This window comes from Balearica regulorum, chromosome 9 (assembly GCF_011004875.1).
Source record: "Balearica regulorum gibbericeps isolate bBalReg1 chromosome 9, bBalReg1.pri, whole genome shotgun sequence".
NCBI classification, from domain to species: domain Eukaryota; kingdom Metazoa; phylum Chordata; class Aves; order Gruiformes; family Gruidae; genus Balearica; species Balearica regulorum.
Window position 1 is genome coordinate 21,972,629 of NC_046192.1, and position 17,448 is coordinate 21,990,076.

General features: G+C 37.5%; 1 protein-coding gene across 8 annotated transcripts in view; it reads right to left on the reverse strand.

Moving 5' to 3' along the window:
• Positions 1 to 17,448, reverse strand: part of NAALADL2 (N-acetylated alpha-linked acidic dipeptidase like 2) — a 488,624-nt gene that overhangs the window by 181,611 nt on the left and 289,565 nt on the right. For all 8 annotated transcript variants that reach the window (XM_075761534.1, XM_075761530.1, XM_075761531.1 and 5 more), the window contains one exon: positions 75 to 225. In XM_075761534.1, coding sequence (XP_075617649.1) covers positions 75 to 225 — 151 coding nt within the window. The remainder of the gene's footprint in view (positions 1 to 74; positions 226 to 17,448) is intronic.

Consider the following 17,448-nt stretch of genomic DNA (forward strand, 5'->3'; position numbering starts at 1 on the left):
TTTTAAAGCCCATACTTACAATCGACAGAGAATTAAAATGTCCATTAACTGAATATGCCTTGAACAGTACTTACCAATACTGGCATAACCAGGTGTTGAGGGATCTCCTCCACTGTTCAAGGAAACCATAAAAGCTTTATCAGCAAGATCTGTAGCCTTTGGTAAGTCACAAGGATCAATGTAAAGAAGAACACCGCCAAACCCTGCATCTTCTAACAGAGAAAGCTGAGGGAACAAAACAACATAGATGACTATTAACAAAAACGATGTCAGAACACATCATTATTTATTTTAACTGCTGTTGAGATGGAGGCTTTATCATGCATCAGGCTCTTACCATACTATGCTCTGTACAAACAGAATAAAGACAGGTGCAGTTACAATATAATATAAATACATCAGCTATTCTTTAAAAAGACAAAAATCAAAATCCAAAAAAAACTAATTCAAAGTCATATTTCCCAATTAATGTCAAAAGCTACTTCCAAGGCCTAACAACAAAAATAATTCCTACTTTTAAATGATATCTAGCATGTCAGCAGTGCTAACGCTCACTACAACTGCATTTGAGATTTGCAAGTGATCCACCTTTACCTCTTTATTGTCATAGTCAGACAAGGCTGGTGTGTTGAAAATTATATGCAGAGGCAGCATTGGCCATAATTCAGCAAGGTACACAAAGAAATATAAGTACAGCCACCTTTCTCCCTACTCATTGGACACCTGCTATACTTACAACCCTAACATATTTTCAGGTGGTATAAATACTACCTTGAAAATGTCTTAGTTTTGAAACTAATATCATTAAAATGTCTTGAGTAGATCTTTGATATCTTCCATATTATTAGTAGTATGACATTCCTGCTTAGTTTACCTCTTCAAGGGCACACATAAGTGTGTATAGCACACACTAGATGTCCACATACACTGGCGTCAGTCTTGCACAGGATTTTTGGATAAAGTTACTCTTCAATTAAGAGAGAACCAAAGGCAGTCTAGTTTCCTCAAACTTTGGAGTCTGCCTCCTGTCAGAGAGACAGCTTTTATTCTGTCTCATTAGAACATCACAGCTTGAGTCGGTAATTGTAATTAGCCTTTCTAAAAATCTATAGATCTGGGGAAGCAAATCAGGCAAACTTCTCCAAAGTCAAGGACAAAAGCATCCAAGCACCATAACTTGCAGCACCCTATAGATCAACTTTGACTGAAAAACCTCAGGTTTCCCCCCTTTCATAGAGGACTGAAAAATAAAAGGATTTTATTCCAAATCAGATGAAATCGAATTGTAATGTGGCAAATACTCCCATGAAATGAGATGACCTTTCTGTGTAATGCTCTGCATATTTGGAATTGACTGAAGACTACAGCAATGACACAAAATTGTATTAATTTTTCAGACAGAAGTAATTCTGGCATTTAAGGATTATTCACTATGCTCTACTGATGACTTTCCAACTGGCTCCAAATGGTCTGAGGAATGACTGCAAGTTTCCGGACTACACACTGATTCTGTAGGAACCTGAGAACTTGTTACTATACTTCTGTTTCTCAGTTCAATTGGCCTTCTCTTCTGTCTTTTAGACCCTTCATTTTTCTCTGTGTATATACATTTTTTCAATTTATCTCCTAGCTGTTGGTTTTAAGGAATGTTTATGCATAATTCTTTGTGGGTTTACAAGTATGTAAATTACATGAATATATGGCATTCAGTTTAAGCCTCGAAAGCATTTGATGTTTAGTTCTGCTTTCCTTGAAAGTCAAGACAGAAAAAAAATTATAAAAATAGCAGCCTACTATTTGCAATTTCTGTAAGTAAACATGTCTAATGTTGTGATTCGCTAAGATTTTGACACTACAGTCTGAATTCAGACAAACACATGCAAGTGAACCTGCGAATCACCTGTGTAATCCCAGATACCTTATTCAAACAAGCAGTCCCTAGATGAAAAGGGATAGTGTCTGAGAGAACTCGATTCAGGTGAATATGAGTGTGTGAGAGAGAACATAAGCAACTAGCACAGATGTTTGAAAATGTAAAAGGTTAAAAGTGTATTACAGACCTTAAATGTAATGCAGGAATAAAAATTTCCAAAATGGCAGGTTATTGTTCTGTTTCCAATTCATGCTCATATTCCGATATTCAGCCAGGATTTGATTACACAATAAAAGGGGTGGGGACACTACAGGAGAAGCAGGACACATCATAGCTAAACAATTTAACAGCCAGGATTTAAAATAACAGTTGTCCTTTTTTTTTTTCCCTGCATCCATATCCAGTATCTTTTTCTTCATTTCTAGTCTTTTTTAATAGTGTAGAAAACGGGAAACACAGATGCAGTTTTGTTTTGTTTTTTGAAGAGGGTTTTAAAAACTTTGTACTTAACAAAAATCACTACTAAATTCCTCTCTCTCACTGAGAGAAGGTAACTACACAGTTGTTATTCACAAAGCACAGCAACCGCTGCTGCCATGGCTACAATCTCTAGTAAGGAGTTGTGTTGTACATGTGAAATTATAAAACAGCTTTCAGATTTCAGCTATAATTGGTGCTTTTTAACTTTCCAACAGTGACATCACAACTATGCCAACAATAAATGAGCATTGTTGCTTCCATTTTCATCTTAAATAAGTGCTCTAGCACCAAGAATCTGAGGAAGGTACTGAATTTTTTCTTATATGGCTAAAGATTGTAGATTGAGTCCTTCAAGCAAACTGGTACACATCTAATCAAAGCAATGGATTGCAGAACCAACCAACGGCAGAATCTGCTCCTTATTGTTTTGGGTGTATGCATCCTCCCTCTCCCGAAGCCACAAACAACTCAGAATAAAATGGAAACAGCAGAACCCTTGACAAGAAAACAGATGCTGGTGCCCACTGTTAACCTTTTCATTGTTTATGGCTGCTTAAATCCTCAGTTTTTAAAGTCACTTAAAAAACAGTAACTCTTTCAATCCAGTATATTAAATTGCCCCATAAAACATTCTGGACTCAGTTTAATCTAATATGAGATGCTGCTTTATCAAAGGCTCTGTCATGTAACTGAGGACAGATTAGCCTTGTAAACTCTACACACCATAAGGCACCATTACATTGCCTTTTAAAGATGATGTGGCTAAAGCAGTGAAAAGACACATCTCTATTTTAAGTAGTGACTAGTGATTTTGGAAGCCCTTATTTTACTCAGAGAGGTTCTTATATAATAAGGTATTGCTTGAATGTAAAGTACAATAACATCAATAGCTGTATATACATTAAGAGGGCACCCTAATAACACATTCAAGTTTCTGGACAGGAGAGCAAGATAACTGACCTGCAAGAGTACACAAAACCAATTCTTTATACAGGCAGATTGCCACAGTCTAAAGAACTTGGGTTTGCTCTAACAGGAAAACTCAAAACAACTTCTGCATTTTAACTGCACCATCTCTGAATGCTGCAGACGAAACAGTTATCTTTTGTATTGGCACATAGGTAACAGAGACCAGGTCTGTACTCCACATCTGAGCCAAGCTTTACACTGGGCTTTGGCCACAAACCTACTGGCAGATGGGTATTAGGTCAAAGATAAGGAAGTTGAGCACAACTCTTTGCTGGAAAAAAGAAACAACAAGAAGCAGGGGGCCACTACCTCTCACAGCTGACTTTAATGTGTTTTATCTCACCTGAGGCTAGTGTGCACCTAAATGAATGCTTCAATCAGGGGGTTATGTCAGTGATCTGAATACAGGATCAAACCTACCAAATAGAAGCGACTACAGCCTCTCTATACGAAACTCCAGTGTAATAGGTAACAGCTGTCCTTAAATGACTGGTTATAAACAGGGAAAAAATGCAGTAGGTACTAGCCTCCAGCTGTATTTTTTATCTTTCAGCTAAGAGAAAAGTCAACCTCCCTGAAGATCTTTTCCCCTGGTCTCCTCTTCCCAGCTGAGCCTATCCTTGCACCTCCCAAGCATCAAAAAAGCACAAGAACAATCAGGTAATCAAGTTTCACTCTTGTCCAGAGAGTACATCGGACTCATTACCTGCTAACCACAGAGCCTCAAAGATTAAAAACATGCACATTGAGGCACGTAGCTGTTTAAGAAGTACTCTCGCTTTCCAGCTGAAAATAAAAGCCTGACTGCATTAGCAATACTATGATGTTCTGTTCATGGGAGCCACATTTGGGGTTAAGTTTCAGCTGTCATTTCCTGGTCAGAGAGCAGAAAAGCACATCACCCTTTGGTCTCATCTGGATTACAGCAAGTAAGAGTGCAGAGATACCTAAGAAAGGGCTTCCTAAACTATTCTTTGGATGCATCCAAACACCCTATCGTCTCTGATCCAGCAAGATGCTAATGGCATAAAGACAATTAAATGACCATGGCATCTTTTCTCTCCCTTTAGTTGATTCCCAATAATATTTCTATTTACAAGTGATTTATAAAGTAGTAATGCATAATCAACAGATGAGGTGCATCACACCATAGTATATTCCTAAAAGTGATGGTTAACGATGATTATGAATACATCAGAAAGAAAAAGATGACACAGGTACCTATGGATTAGATCAACCTACCAATTACAAATTAAAATATTTTCTCATTATTAGCAATTCTTTCTACTATATTTGCGAGCGGTCCCAAAATATGGCCAAACCTTCAGAGAACCTTGCTGTGCCACTGTACAGACAGTTCTCCATCTTTGTGAAACCTCTTTGCAATCAGTCACGGTGTTAAATGTGCAGGAAGCTAGAGTATCAGCATTGTGGTTTGTCTTCCTCTCTCTATCCTGGTAAAGGTCAACTCTTCTCTCTCCCCTTTATCCCTCCCCTAAAGTTGTAATGGCTATGCTTTATAAGGTATAATACCAACCCCATTACTGACAAATATTGCCTTTGAAAGACTACTTTGGTCTGCTTTCTATGCTTGTCCACTTATGTGTCTTGATCCACAGTACTGATTGAACCGCTGATTAGTTGGCACACAAGACTTATTTCACAGGAGGAAATATCGCAGTATATTCCTGCAAGTTTAATGGAAATAGGATATTGAGCAGAGAAGAGGCAGATCCTGCTAATGCACCACACTGAGAAGGCATTAATAAAATCTGGAGAGCTCACCCCTTAATGGAAGGTGGAAAAACATATAAGAAATCACAAGAGAGACAGATTGAAGAGAATACAGAAACTTCGACCACAAATTAGACACCACAAAATGCAACCTTGAGAAACAAAGCTGTGAAAAACCTGTTCACTAACCCACAGCGCAACCTGTTCTTTTATCAAATGATACATTATGTAAGGTAATGCGGTTCAGTACAGGACATATTGGCTTACAATTCTATATAATAAGTGACTTTGTCATCATGGAAGGTTCTATCCTTACTCAAGTAGTGCTAACACCATGTCTGCAAAAGTTAATTTAAAATACAGCAACTTTCAAATGCATTCCACCATTTGTATATATATCGACAAGAGCTTTTCAGCATGTGGTAAATCAAACTCCAGTGCTGGAAGAAAAATAAACCAAATCTTTTCATTTTACTGAAGGATCCCTTCTATTACATTCTACTTCTCAATACCAGGTTCAGTACAAATCCAGTAACATTTTCTTATTAGATCTAATTCTGCTTTCAACTATATCACATAAGGCTTCAGACTTTCAATCATTACGTAATGATTAAAATGTATCAGTAAAGAAAATGATATAAACTAGCTGCACAATGGTATTTAAGATTTCTCTTTTACCTGGTTACTGCTTATTTTCACTATGCTAGTATAATTTAACAGTCTACATTTCAAAAAGACCTTTAGCATATCATGCTGTCTTAAGCCAAAAGCTCCTCAAAATGTAGTTATCTTCAGAAGGCATTCCTATGCGTGTATTTCACATTATGAAAGTACATATCTTGGCTGTATCCTTACTCCTGTACATAGACACATTAATAGATAGTATTACGCTGTTCATTGAACCTACTCACATGTTTTTGAAGGCCTTTCTACTGTATCACCATGACATAGCAGAAAGAGGCTCTTGTGTAAATTAGAATCAAAGCAATTATGCCATACACCGGGAGCTTCTGACTGATGTCAGTACCATGAGATTATATACCCAACCTCTGTGAATTTATTTATATGAAAACCTGGAAATTTCAGTCACAAGTGAAAGTCACAGTAATTGAAAAGGAACCGAGAAGCCCTGGATAGGGGCGCCTTTGGTATACCAAGGCAGCAAAGCTTTAAGTGGTAAATTAAGCAAGCATTTCTCTTCTTTCTTAACTCTTATCACTAATTTTATTGTAAAAAAGAAAAGTATATCAAAATATGCCTGTGTCTGACAAAGTAACAGAACCCTAAATAAAGAGCTTAAACATGCTTTAACTACAGGCACTTATACAATGCTTAAGCATGGGATTTTTTTAAGCTTAATTGGGCAGTTTGCACTCCTTAAATCTGCACACAAAATTACAAAAAATATATTTTACACCATGTCTGCATCAGTGTAAATGACAGCACAGTTCATATAGACAATAAAAACCTTTAAGTGTCAGCTACTGACAGTACAGCAAAATTCATACTGGATCATGTTATTCTAGCATACGACCTCTTCCGTATAACTTCGGGCCAAAAGTCTTCCTCTTGCTAAAGCCAGACTCACAATTGCACTTTTTTTTACAAGTCCATTCAGTGCTAACACACCAACATAGTAAAACCTGGACATAATGGATTCATAAAATAAAAACTTAATGGATATTCCCACTTATATGTTGATTGCCTGTATATAATTGTCATCCCCTTTTCTCTGCCCCTTCTAGGTAATCCACACAAAAACGCATGCAGAATTTTATATTCAAAGTCATAATACATATGGAGCATTAAAAGAAAAAAAAATAAGAAAAAATAATTAGTGAAACAAACAATACACACAATAATATTTCAGAGGAAGAAAAGATATCTCAAAGATATATGAAAAAATACATACATGTACTTCTTACCTATTACTCTGTTTAAAATTAAACATTCATAAAAATTTGTAGAAGCTCTCTCCTATTGTCATTACATTTAAGTGCAATGATCAGCATTAATTAGACAAATAACAGTAACTAGTTTTTAACTACTGCATTTTTCAATTCATAGTGCAACATACAAAGGACATGGTTCATTAATCTGAGACATAGCTTCACTAGCTGGACAGGCTACAAGTTATTAATTACTCTTTTATACTGAAGTTCCAATTAAAATCATGACACTCTGAAAGGAACTCCCATCTCATTTTACTAATTGGCAGTACGTAAAATTACCAAGCAAGGAGAAAGTGCCATTTAAACTGTTGGAAGACCTCACTGACATAACATATTTTTATGTCTGGAACAGATTGCTTGAGTAGAAAAATAAGATTTTGCATACTGCAGACTTAATTAGATGCCACTGTCCTTTCAATTACCTAGTATAATACAGGGTACTTGGAAGATACAGGGTACTTGGAAGGTAACACAAACAAGACTCAAGGCAGAAAAAACCCACCTAGATACACATATCTACATTTTTATACAACTCTTCCAAGTTGCACATTTTTAACAGGATGGCAAAGGTCCATTTTGGCTTCAGCTTAACTTTTTCATACTGTACTTAATGTTTAATTTCTCATCACAGAGACAGTGTTCAAAATTCTGTGGCAAAACGCTGTCTGAAGAGGTTTTGGCTTTTGCTGGTCAATCCTCAAGGCGGAGGATATAGCCAGTTTCGTGGCTGACCACATAGGGATGATGAAAAGAAATACATCTTCCCTATTCAGCTCAAACATCACCCTTGTCTAAAGAATGACACTATGGCTATATTGAACAAACAGGACTGGGAAAAGGATTAAGCTGCATAAAACTTCAAATAGCTAAAAATGCAGACAATGGTGATCTCATAAATTACAAGCTATTCCCATAAAGGTTTTGGAAGGCGGCAAACATAATGCATTGGAATTAAACAAAATATTCCTGACATAAAGCACCATATCTACGACCAATACAAAATCAAATACTTGCTCTAAATCATGGCAAGACCTTAAAACTTTCATCTACTTAACATCAGAGAAATGATGACATGAAGTACATTTATTTGTGGAAAGAGTCTGACGTGCATACCTAAGATTTTTTCAAGAAATTTTTATTAATCACTTTCCAAATTGAAAATGTCTTTCACAATTTTCAATTTTCAAAATTTTTTCCTTCTTATATCTAAAAACAATTTCTAAAGAGATGATATTTCCCTCTGGTATTTCCTGGATATCCTATAGAATGTGGGAGGAAAAGCAGGAGGGAAGTGTAAGAAACTGTAGAAAGTTAATCATAAAAAAATCTGTATAGAAGTGATCGGGTTGTATGGCAGTAAGGAGTAAGAGCTACTTTGTACACAGATTTACCATCAGGTGTATTTTTAACTGCATTCTTCTGTCAGATAAGTGCTATTCAAGGGCAACAGACTTTTAAATTAGAACTAACCACAAGAAAATGGATTTGTAAAGGTTCATGAACATCAGCTTCTACAAATAAAAAAAATAAGTTGTTTTTCCATACCACAACTATCTTGAAAAGAAACTACTGGAGGGAAGTAAGACAGGCTTCATTGCTCTCAACCCATCAATTTTGAACAATATTAAATCTCCATACTAGTTTGTTCTCTTTTTGTACTAGATGTGGTCATGAGGAGTCCTTGGAATCCTTCAGCCCCACTAGAACTGTTCTTGCAGTAGAAGGAGCAACTAAGTTGTCATGCAATGAAACGTGTATACCCAGCCTTCCCACAGACATCTCTCATATAACAGTTATCCATTACCATATGTATAGCAGACTCATTTAATTCTCTGAGGCAAACAGCCAACCAAACAGAACAACAACATGTTCTAACATGACCCACATGTTCTCGTGATGTTGGCCTCAATCCCTGCTGGAAATTATTCCCCATAACTAAGGATGCTGTCTGTGACAGAGCCACACATAAATTTCCTATGAACTACAGTATATTCCAAAGCCACAGAATGGCCACCTTGTCTAGAGTACTTGCATTTTGTAAAGAAGCCCAGCAGCATTGTCTGAACATGGATAAGATGGTATATAGCCACAAAAGAAAAGAAAAAGGAAAGTAAAGAAAATGCAAGACAGGCAATCAGCACTGGGAATCACAGTACACGTGCAAAGAGCAGCAGCTTCTACAGTGCGAAGCTGAGAGAAACTCACACCAACAAAAGGAATAAATTGCTGATTAAATCAGAGCTACCAGAAATTGGCAGAACTCAAACTGGATCAAGAGTTTACAATCATTCATGTACAATGCTGAATCACAATTCAGCCTGTCGTCTACTAGGTTGACTGGAAATCTAGACACTAGCCTCTGGACAGCCATCGTAGTCGAGGAAAAACCTCTTGAAAGTTTTTCCTCCCACCATCTCTAAAGCAAAAAGCAGTTTGGTTTAATCCTGTAATCCTTGCACAGCAAAATTTTTAACATCATGGTCCTGAATGTGGTATTAAGCTTATAAAGAACTGAATGTTTTGTCCCATACTTTTTCCTGTTTGCTGTCTGCTGATCTTCTATACAGTTCTATCAAAGAAAAGTAAATTGTTACACATCAGCAGTTTTTAAAAATGGAATTAATCACAATAGGGTACTTGGACAATTAAACATCAGCCAGATATACTGCCAGTTCCCTGCACTAGATTTTAAGAACTTTTAATACAAATTGAGTGCATATTTTATTGCCAGATCTTGCTTACTACTGCTAAGAAATTCACAACGTTCAATCTAATTAAAAATGAAATTGAACTACAATTCCCTAGAAACAAGGGTTGATTGGACTCAATAAGCTTTACTTATTTCAGAAACAAAATAATTGAATTGCTTATGGTCCAGAAAAAATGCTTCATTATTTGATGAGTATATAATACATAGCCTTTCATATTGCTATTACATTCCTACATCTTCAGGAAATACTACTCACTTTTAAACAAACATGTAGAGGAGCACTGTGTGTATAATAAGTATCATTAAATATTCAGTAAACATTAAAAAGAAGAAACAGACTGGATGAACGTCCAAGATGAGCAACCTCTAAATAGCCAATAGCATTTCCTTGTTCATACTGAAACTGTTGTTTCTGATTATGTTTATGGTTATTTCAATCCATGTTTAGACTCTATTATAGAGAGAATAGAGCTGAAGATCTGTCATACAAAAAACAATTACACAAAGATATAATCTTGGTAAATCATCAGGAATAAACTGTTTAGACCCTTAGTTGTATTTTATGCATTCTACCAAACTTTTAATCTAAAATCATCCAAACAGTCAATACGGCCATAGGCCTGAGTCAAATCTGCCAATTTCCCCTTACTTTTGGGGTTTTTTTTAAATTATTTATTTGGTTTCCTACCACGAGGAAGATGAGGTAATGTCAGCAGATGCAATTTATACATACTGCTCCCCACACATGGCACTTCTCATATAGAAAGCCATGGTGTCGGATTTACATCATTGTCCTGCACCTCACGCAGGGCATGAAAACCATAGAATGTTTTCTCTAGTGAGGAGGCTGCAATTTCACTGTTCCAGCACATCATGGTTTAAACCGGCCAGCAGCTACCACATCCACACAGCCATTTGCTCACATCTCCCCCCCACAGCGGGATGGAGGAGAGAATTGAAAAGGAAAAAAAAAGTAAGGTTCATGGGTTGAGATAGACAGGTTAATAGGACATAAAAGGAAGATAGTAATAATCGTTATTATCCTCATCAAAATGAGTGAGGCACAGTACAATTGCTCACCACCCAGAGCAGATGCTCAGCTAGCTCTCAAGCTGCTCCACCTCCCGGCCAACTCTCAGTTATATACTGAGCATGACGTCATGGTATGGAATATCCTTTTGGCCAGTTGGGGCCAGTTGTCCTGGCTGTGTCCCCTCCCACCTTCTTGGGCACCCCCACTTTCTTGTTGGCAGGGCAGCAAGAGAAGCTGAAAAATCCTTCACTGCTTGGCAACAACTAAAACATCAGTGTGTTATCAACATTATTCTCATCCTGAATTCAAACCACAGCATTGTACCAGGTGCTAGGAAAAAAATTAACGGTATCCCTGCTGAAACCAGGACACAGCAGACATACTGTTTGCCACAATCATTCAGGGCACCTAGTCCCAACTTCAGGGAGGTCTCAGACCTCTGCAGTCCATTTCTCCTCACCACTCTTGAACCCAGCAGCAAGCTCCCAGCCAGGAGACATCCTAACCATCAAACAACTTACAGCAGACCAACTTTTAGTATCAGCTTGGTTGCACACTACAGTGCCTGGCTTCACTTCAGATCCCTTGCAATGGTACTGCTCAACTACCTAGCGGCTAGCACTCAGGGTAGGACATGTGGAAGACCACTGTTTCCTTTGTACTTCACTGTACTGCTTTTCCATAAGGAAGGCAAAAACGTTGAGAAACCCAAACAGTCCCACTGCAACCTCCAGAGTGCTGCAGCACCTTGCCATGGCAAGTATGATTTCCTTTGCATTGAACGAGCAGCACTTGCCCTGCAGATTTGCCATGAGGCAGCCCCGCTCCCGGTTCCCACCTTAACCCGCCCCAGCGCCCCTCACAGGCCGACAGGCCTCACCACCCCTTCTGGAAGCTTCTGGGTTGCCAGGGAGATTATCTGGGGCAGCGCATGTGGCAAGGCTCAGCCAATCCCGCTCGTGCTGGGGGTGGCGTGTTTCCTGATTGGTGCATTCAAACCCAAAAGCTCCTACTCCTCCTGGCCCAGGCTGCTGGCTGTGGGGTCTGCCTCAGACAAGGCTTGCCATTATTCTTGGGTTAGGAAAATATATTTAGCCTGTGGTGGTTTTTTCTCCCCCTGATTTTCTGCTCACCAGAGCAATAATGACACACTAACTCAAAGCTGTTAAACAGGGAGAGGTCAGACTGCGGTACCCTAAGCCTTACAACAAATGGATGAGCAGGCTCCTGCTCTGCGTTCTTACAGAGAACAGGGCTTGAATGCCCATCGGATGCGGTAGCAGCTCCTAGATTTACCTCTTTAGTTACAGGTTGAACCCTGAAGCGTCATCCAAAAGAGAAGTGATTACATTCACGAGTGGTAATACTTTATACTCAGTAAATAGTACCACAAATAAAGTGCAAATTGGTGTATTTAAGAGATTTTACCTGTGACTACATTAAAAGCTATTATATATATAACGTGCCAATTTAAAATTCTTGGTGCCTGTCCATTTAACCTTTACCTTCCATCCAAGATGAACCTGCATTCTTCATTTTGGAGAATTCTCCATTCTTTAAGGAACAGATATTTTGAGAAAAATCTAGATCACAATTTCCATTTTTTGGCCTTAAAATATACCGCCAGCTATTCAAACAGTGGCAGTGGGGGAAATATGCTCACGTTGACGTTTCTTCCTAAGGTGAGCTACTAGTCCATCAGTATAGATCAGAACTGTAACCCACTGCCAGTGGATGGGTATCTGCATCACAGAACAGTCACATGAAAATCAGTAACTGCATAAATTGTAATTTTGTTTTACTTAAATTATTTATTCATTTGTTGTAGATACATTCAGCTGAACTCACAAATCAGCTACTTATGTAAATCTGAGTTTTGGCACACTTACCTCCGATTAAGTAACTGACTTATCCTCATACTTTGACATTTATGAGTCAAGTTTTTTGTTAAATTCAAGGCCATACTCACAGCAAAAATTTGAGGCAGTGCCATGGTAGTCTTAGGAAAAAATGAAAATAAAAAAATGCTAAAGTGTATTACCAAAGTGCTGCTAGCAATCAAACATCAGTGACTACATGTCAGGCTTGTTTTTCCACTTTCAAGCTACGGAGTACTCTTTATTTCTCAGTTATATGCAGTACAAATCAGTAACACTAGTTTATGTTTTCAGATGAAGGGAGAAGCAGCCCTTCTGACAGGGAGGGAACAGATGCGTCTCCATTCATACCACAAGCATCAGCCTTCTGAAGTCATTCAGGTTATCACAGCCACTGTCCTCTGCCCGTAAGAGAAACCCTTACGGCTACGTAGTGCTTTAAGTCATCTACTGAGAGTACTGGAGAAGATAGCAACTTGTACCTTAGCCTTGGGAAAGGGATCCTCAAATTTTTATGCTATATCTGCTATGAGCAGCGACAGGTGGGCTGAAAGACTGAAGAATTAATTCCAGATGTACTACACTGTTAGACATAGTAAACAGCAGAGGTCTGTGTGTTGCATGCACCTAAAAGCCAGGAATGTGTCCTCTTTAGTTCATTTGATTTACCTTAGCTATTTGTTACACCTGCTCCTGGGGATTCTGGGTGTCATTACCATTATTCACGCAACCCCTGCATTAATTCCACATAATTGCCTGCACTTATGAATCGTTTCCATAAACAATTTGCCAAACAAGGTAGGCTTTGGACATTTAATGGCCCCAGACCACCAACCAAAGCAAAAGTATGCACAAAAATCAGACACAACAACATGGGAAAAAAACTTACGTTGTTTCTAAAATTACCAGTTATATAATCAGCAAGATTAAGGAAGTACATAAGCAGAGAGGAAGGGAAACACCTACTTGCATAAACCCTCCTCATTGCACATCATATGCAATGTAAACTCAAAATATCCAATACTCTCAACAATCTTTTCTCAACTAACATGTAGCCCATATTTGGGATATCCTTGGGATACCTTGAGTACCGACACTGAAAGTTAGTAATGTTGAAATGCCAACAGCTGAAGTCACCCTACCATCCTCCAATCAGTAGGATTATGACTTTACTAGCACCGTGAGTGTAGATGTTATATGGTATCTATCAAGATATTAGCAGATGTTCTCCACACCCACATAACAATCAGTCATAGATTTTTAATTAAGGCACATTTGCTGCCTCAAATAATTGTATTTTAGGACATCTGTTAGATTGTTAAAATACAACTGCTTTCATTAGACCTGTGCAAAAAGATTCCTTTTCACTTATTTTATTAGTCTCACAATTATTATCTTGGAAGAGTCTATGAAAAGCTAGTCTATTCCTTTTAAAGCACAAAACACGTTCTCTGCTCAACTATTTTCTGGGGTATTACGTTACATCCAGTTTTCATGCTTTTAAAATAATGCCTTGAACATACTATCACAATCTCTTTAGATATTGTATAACATTGATATGTATTTTTAAATTTACATTTGGTTTAATTTTATGTTTTTAAGTGGAACATATAATGATATAGAGTACGCTATATGTAAGCCTCAGGCATATCTATATATCAACTAGGAAAACTGCATATTATTAATTGGTTAATGAATATTTTACTTTCATTTATGGAAAAGAGCAATGTTTAACTACTTGGTTAGCATGCCTTTAAGTAAATCAATACTTGGAATGAACTTATTTATCTTCCTTATTAGAAAAACAGTCACAAACCAGGAATGATAAAAGAAATTATCATAAAGAATGTGCCCCAGTGTATAAAGTTATTTCAAAAACTATAAATATTAAAGAAGTTATTAAAAACCTTAGCAATAAAAGTTCTTTATAAATTATCAGTAGTAATTTCCACTTCTAAGCTCCCCTAGAAATCCCAAAATTAAAAATTGGGCTAGTTTCCATTTAGTTTCATGACTGACATTTCAGCAACTAGAATTCTTTCCACAAGACCTCAATGATAAACTGTGCTACACAGAATATATCATGAGCATATCTTTCATATTGAACATCAGGGTCTACAGTGGAATATGTAATAAAGCACAATACTGCTTTATACATAACTCGGGTATGGCAAAACGGCAGGGAATCTCATGAAAGATACGACACGTGAAAAACTCAACATTTGGAGCTTTTCTGTCTTCCTCTGTCCTTTCTTTGACTGCTCTCCACTCAGCACATCAGCAAAACAGAGCTTTGGCTCCTCCTGTGACCTACTAAATAGCCCATTTCACCAAAATGAAATAGTAGAAAGAGCTACATGAAGGAGGTCCAAGGTTGAAGTACTTGATGAGAACAGGGATGGCAGTTGTATTAGTTTGGCAGTCACAAAGCACTACTAAGTCATTTGTTCACCATCAGTTTAAAAAACCCCAAAAACCCCAAACCAGCAACCCCCAGCTCTTCTTCAATATCACTAGTATATACAATTAGTTCCAGAACATCAATCCAAAATTATGCCCTTTCCTTGGCATAAAAAAAATGGGGTGCAAAATATAAAATGTGAAAAGTATGTCTGACATTGTCATAAAGATTATTTATGAAGTGATTGGGAAAGGAAGACCCCAATACCAAAACAAGGTCATACAAAGGGTGGTTAAGCAACACTTGCTCCCTGTCACTCTTCTCCTCAACTAGGTCAATGACAGCAGCCACAGTAAAGTCATTTTTGTCTTTCTCTGACAATTCTTGGGGAAGACAAGGAAAAATCAAAAGAAAATCTCTTTGGAAACCTTGTATGTTAAAAAAAATACAGTTCCCTTTAATGGGCCCACAGAAAAGATTTAGCACCACTTACTGCTCCTACAACTCCACTGAACTGACTTCTAAATGACAAACACAGAATACTGTAGTTAGACGATAAATGAAAAAGAAACACAATGAAACCTATGATCAATCAATTTCTGTTACACCACTGTTTTGAAATAGAACTTTCCATAAAAGTCTTTAAAGCATACACAACTTTAGTCTGGGGAGGGGGGGAAACAAAAACAAAAACAAACCACCACCAAAAAACCCCACAACACCCAAACAACGAACCCCCTCAAAGACTGCAAACCCCAAATAAAAGCTCAAGCACAACATAACGTTATGCTGCAAGGCCATGCAATGAATGAATGGTCTGACACAGAAAAGAAGGCGACATTCGTATCTCCTGGTGTTTAGCACAGCATAGGAACCTATAGAAAATCAGGGAATAGTTCCAAATTCATATAAGCCTTTTCTCATGCAACATCTTTGCAAATGAGGCAAGGAGTGAAAACAGCATAAATAGAAATTTCTGTTCTCACTCATTAATTCCTTTTCTCTGGCGACAGATTGGCAGTGATGACTAATCTGTGTACTTACCATAGCTAGCAGCTGGTCAAAAAGGTGAAAAGAGCGCCAGGTCAGGGTTACACAGCAAGCTTAGTTTTGCATCACTTGTTAATGGAAAATGCAACTACATCTGTTATATTTGGAATATTAATAGTTACTGAAATCTTTGTGCGTCTGAGTCTGCATTTAATTGCACAGGCTTTACACCAATATAGGTCACTCAATTTCAGTAGACTGGATAAGAAACTAAAAGAGTCAGGCTTTGTAACCTTTTATGTGTAGTGAACCTAATTCCCTCAGAACTTGGAAAAATATTTAATGTACATATAAATGTTATGATTATTTCTGATAGCAGATGGTAAAGATTAATCCTAAAATAGACAAAGTACATAAAGAATAGTCAATTGTAGAAATAGAGACGACTTAGACCAACAGAGAAACAAATTAATTAATGCCTGTCTTTCCAACAGGAAACACTGAATACCTAAGTAGTTCTGCTAAGATACTTAAAGCAGGATGACAGGGGTTTTAAAATCTAATTTACCTTTTTGAGTTGTTGCCAGCATCTACGGAACTGTCCGTTCAGACAAGATTTCTGAAAAGAATGATCTGTTCATGTGACATTCCATGAAGATACTGAGTTTAAAAGGCAGATGACAGTAAAAATCTGCTCTAACACAGCTCAACTCTTTGTTCCCCATAAGATAATATTTTATTATTAGAAAATAACTTAAGACTTTGAAGTCTGCCTTAGAAACATTTATTAATTTCAGCTCACAGTCACTTATACTAAGTTCCAGGCTTACCATCTAAGATTTTCCCTGGGTTTTTGTACAAGCATTTGTGTAACTTCTGAGTACTCCCATCTCTGTATAACCCCTCTTTCAGAAGCCATGTCAGCTAGTCAGTGATGGACAAACACACTGCAAAAGAGGGTGCTAAGTCAACAGGTTCTTACTAGTTTCTAGAAAAGTGGATAAGCACAAGCTATTAGAATGAACTGACTATTTTACCCCAGCTGGAGAAAGAACTTTTATGACTGACTTCAAAATTAAGGCAGAAAGCCTTGAGACAAAGAAGCAAAGAGGTCTGCTTTCCAACAATAAGCCCCAATTTTTCTATTCCTTGGTCTCGGCATCTTTTAAAACACTTACTGCTGTGTTTTGTTCTGAAGACCTGAGCTATTTTGATAGGGAACAAAATAGCTGCAATTTTCCAGAAGGCACTGTTAAGTAATGATCAGTCATCTTGGATTAACCTATTTACTTGGCTGGCCCTTCCACAACAGAATAGTCAATAAAGTTATTTTTATTTCTCTGTTACATGCGGCATTAATCTGGGAGGTGGGGGGTGGGGTGGTGTTAATATTTTTTAGGGGAAAAAAAAAAGCTATTTAAATCTTGTG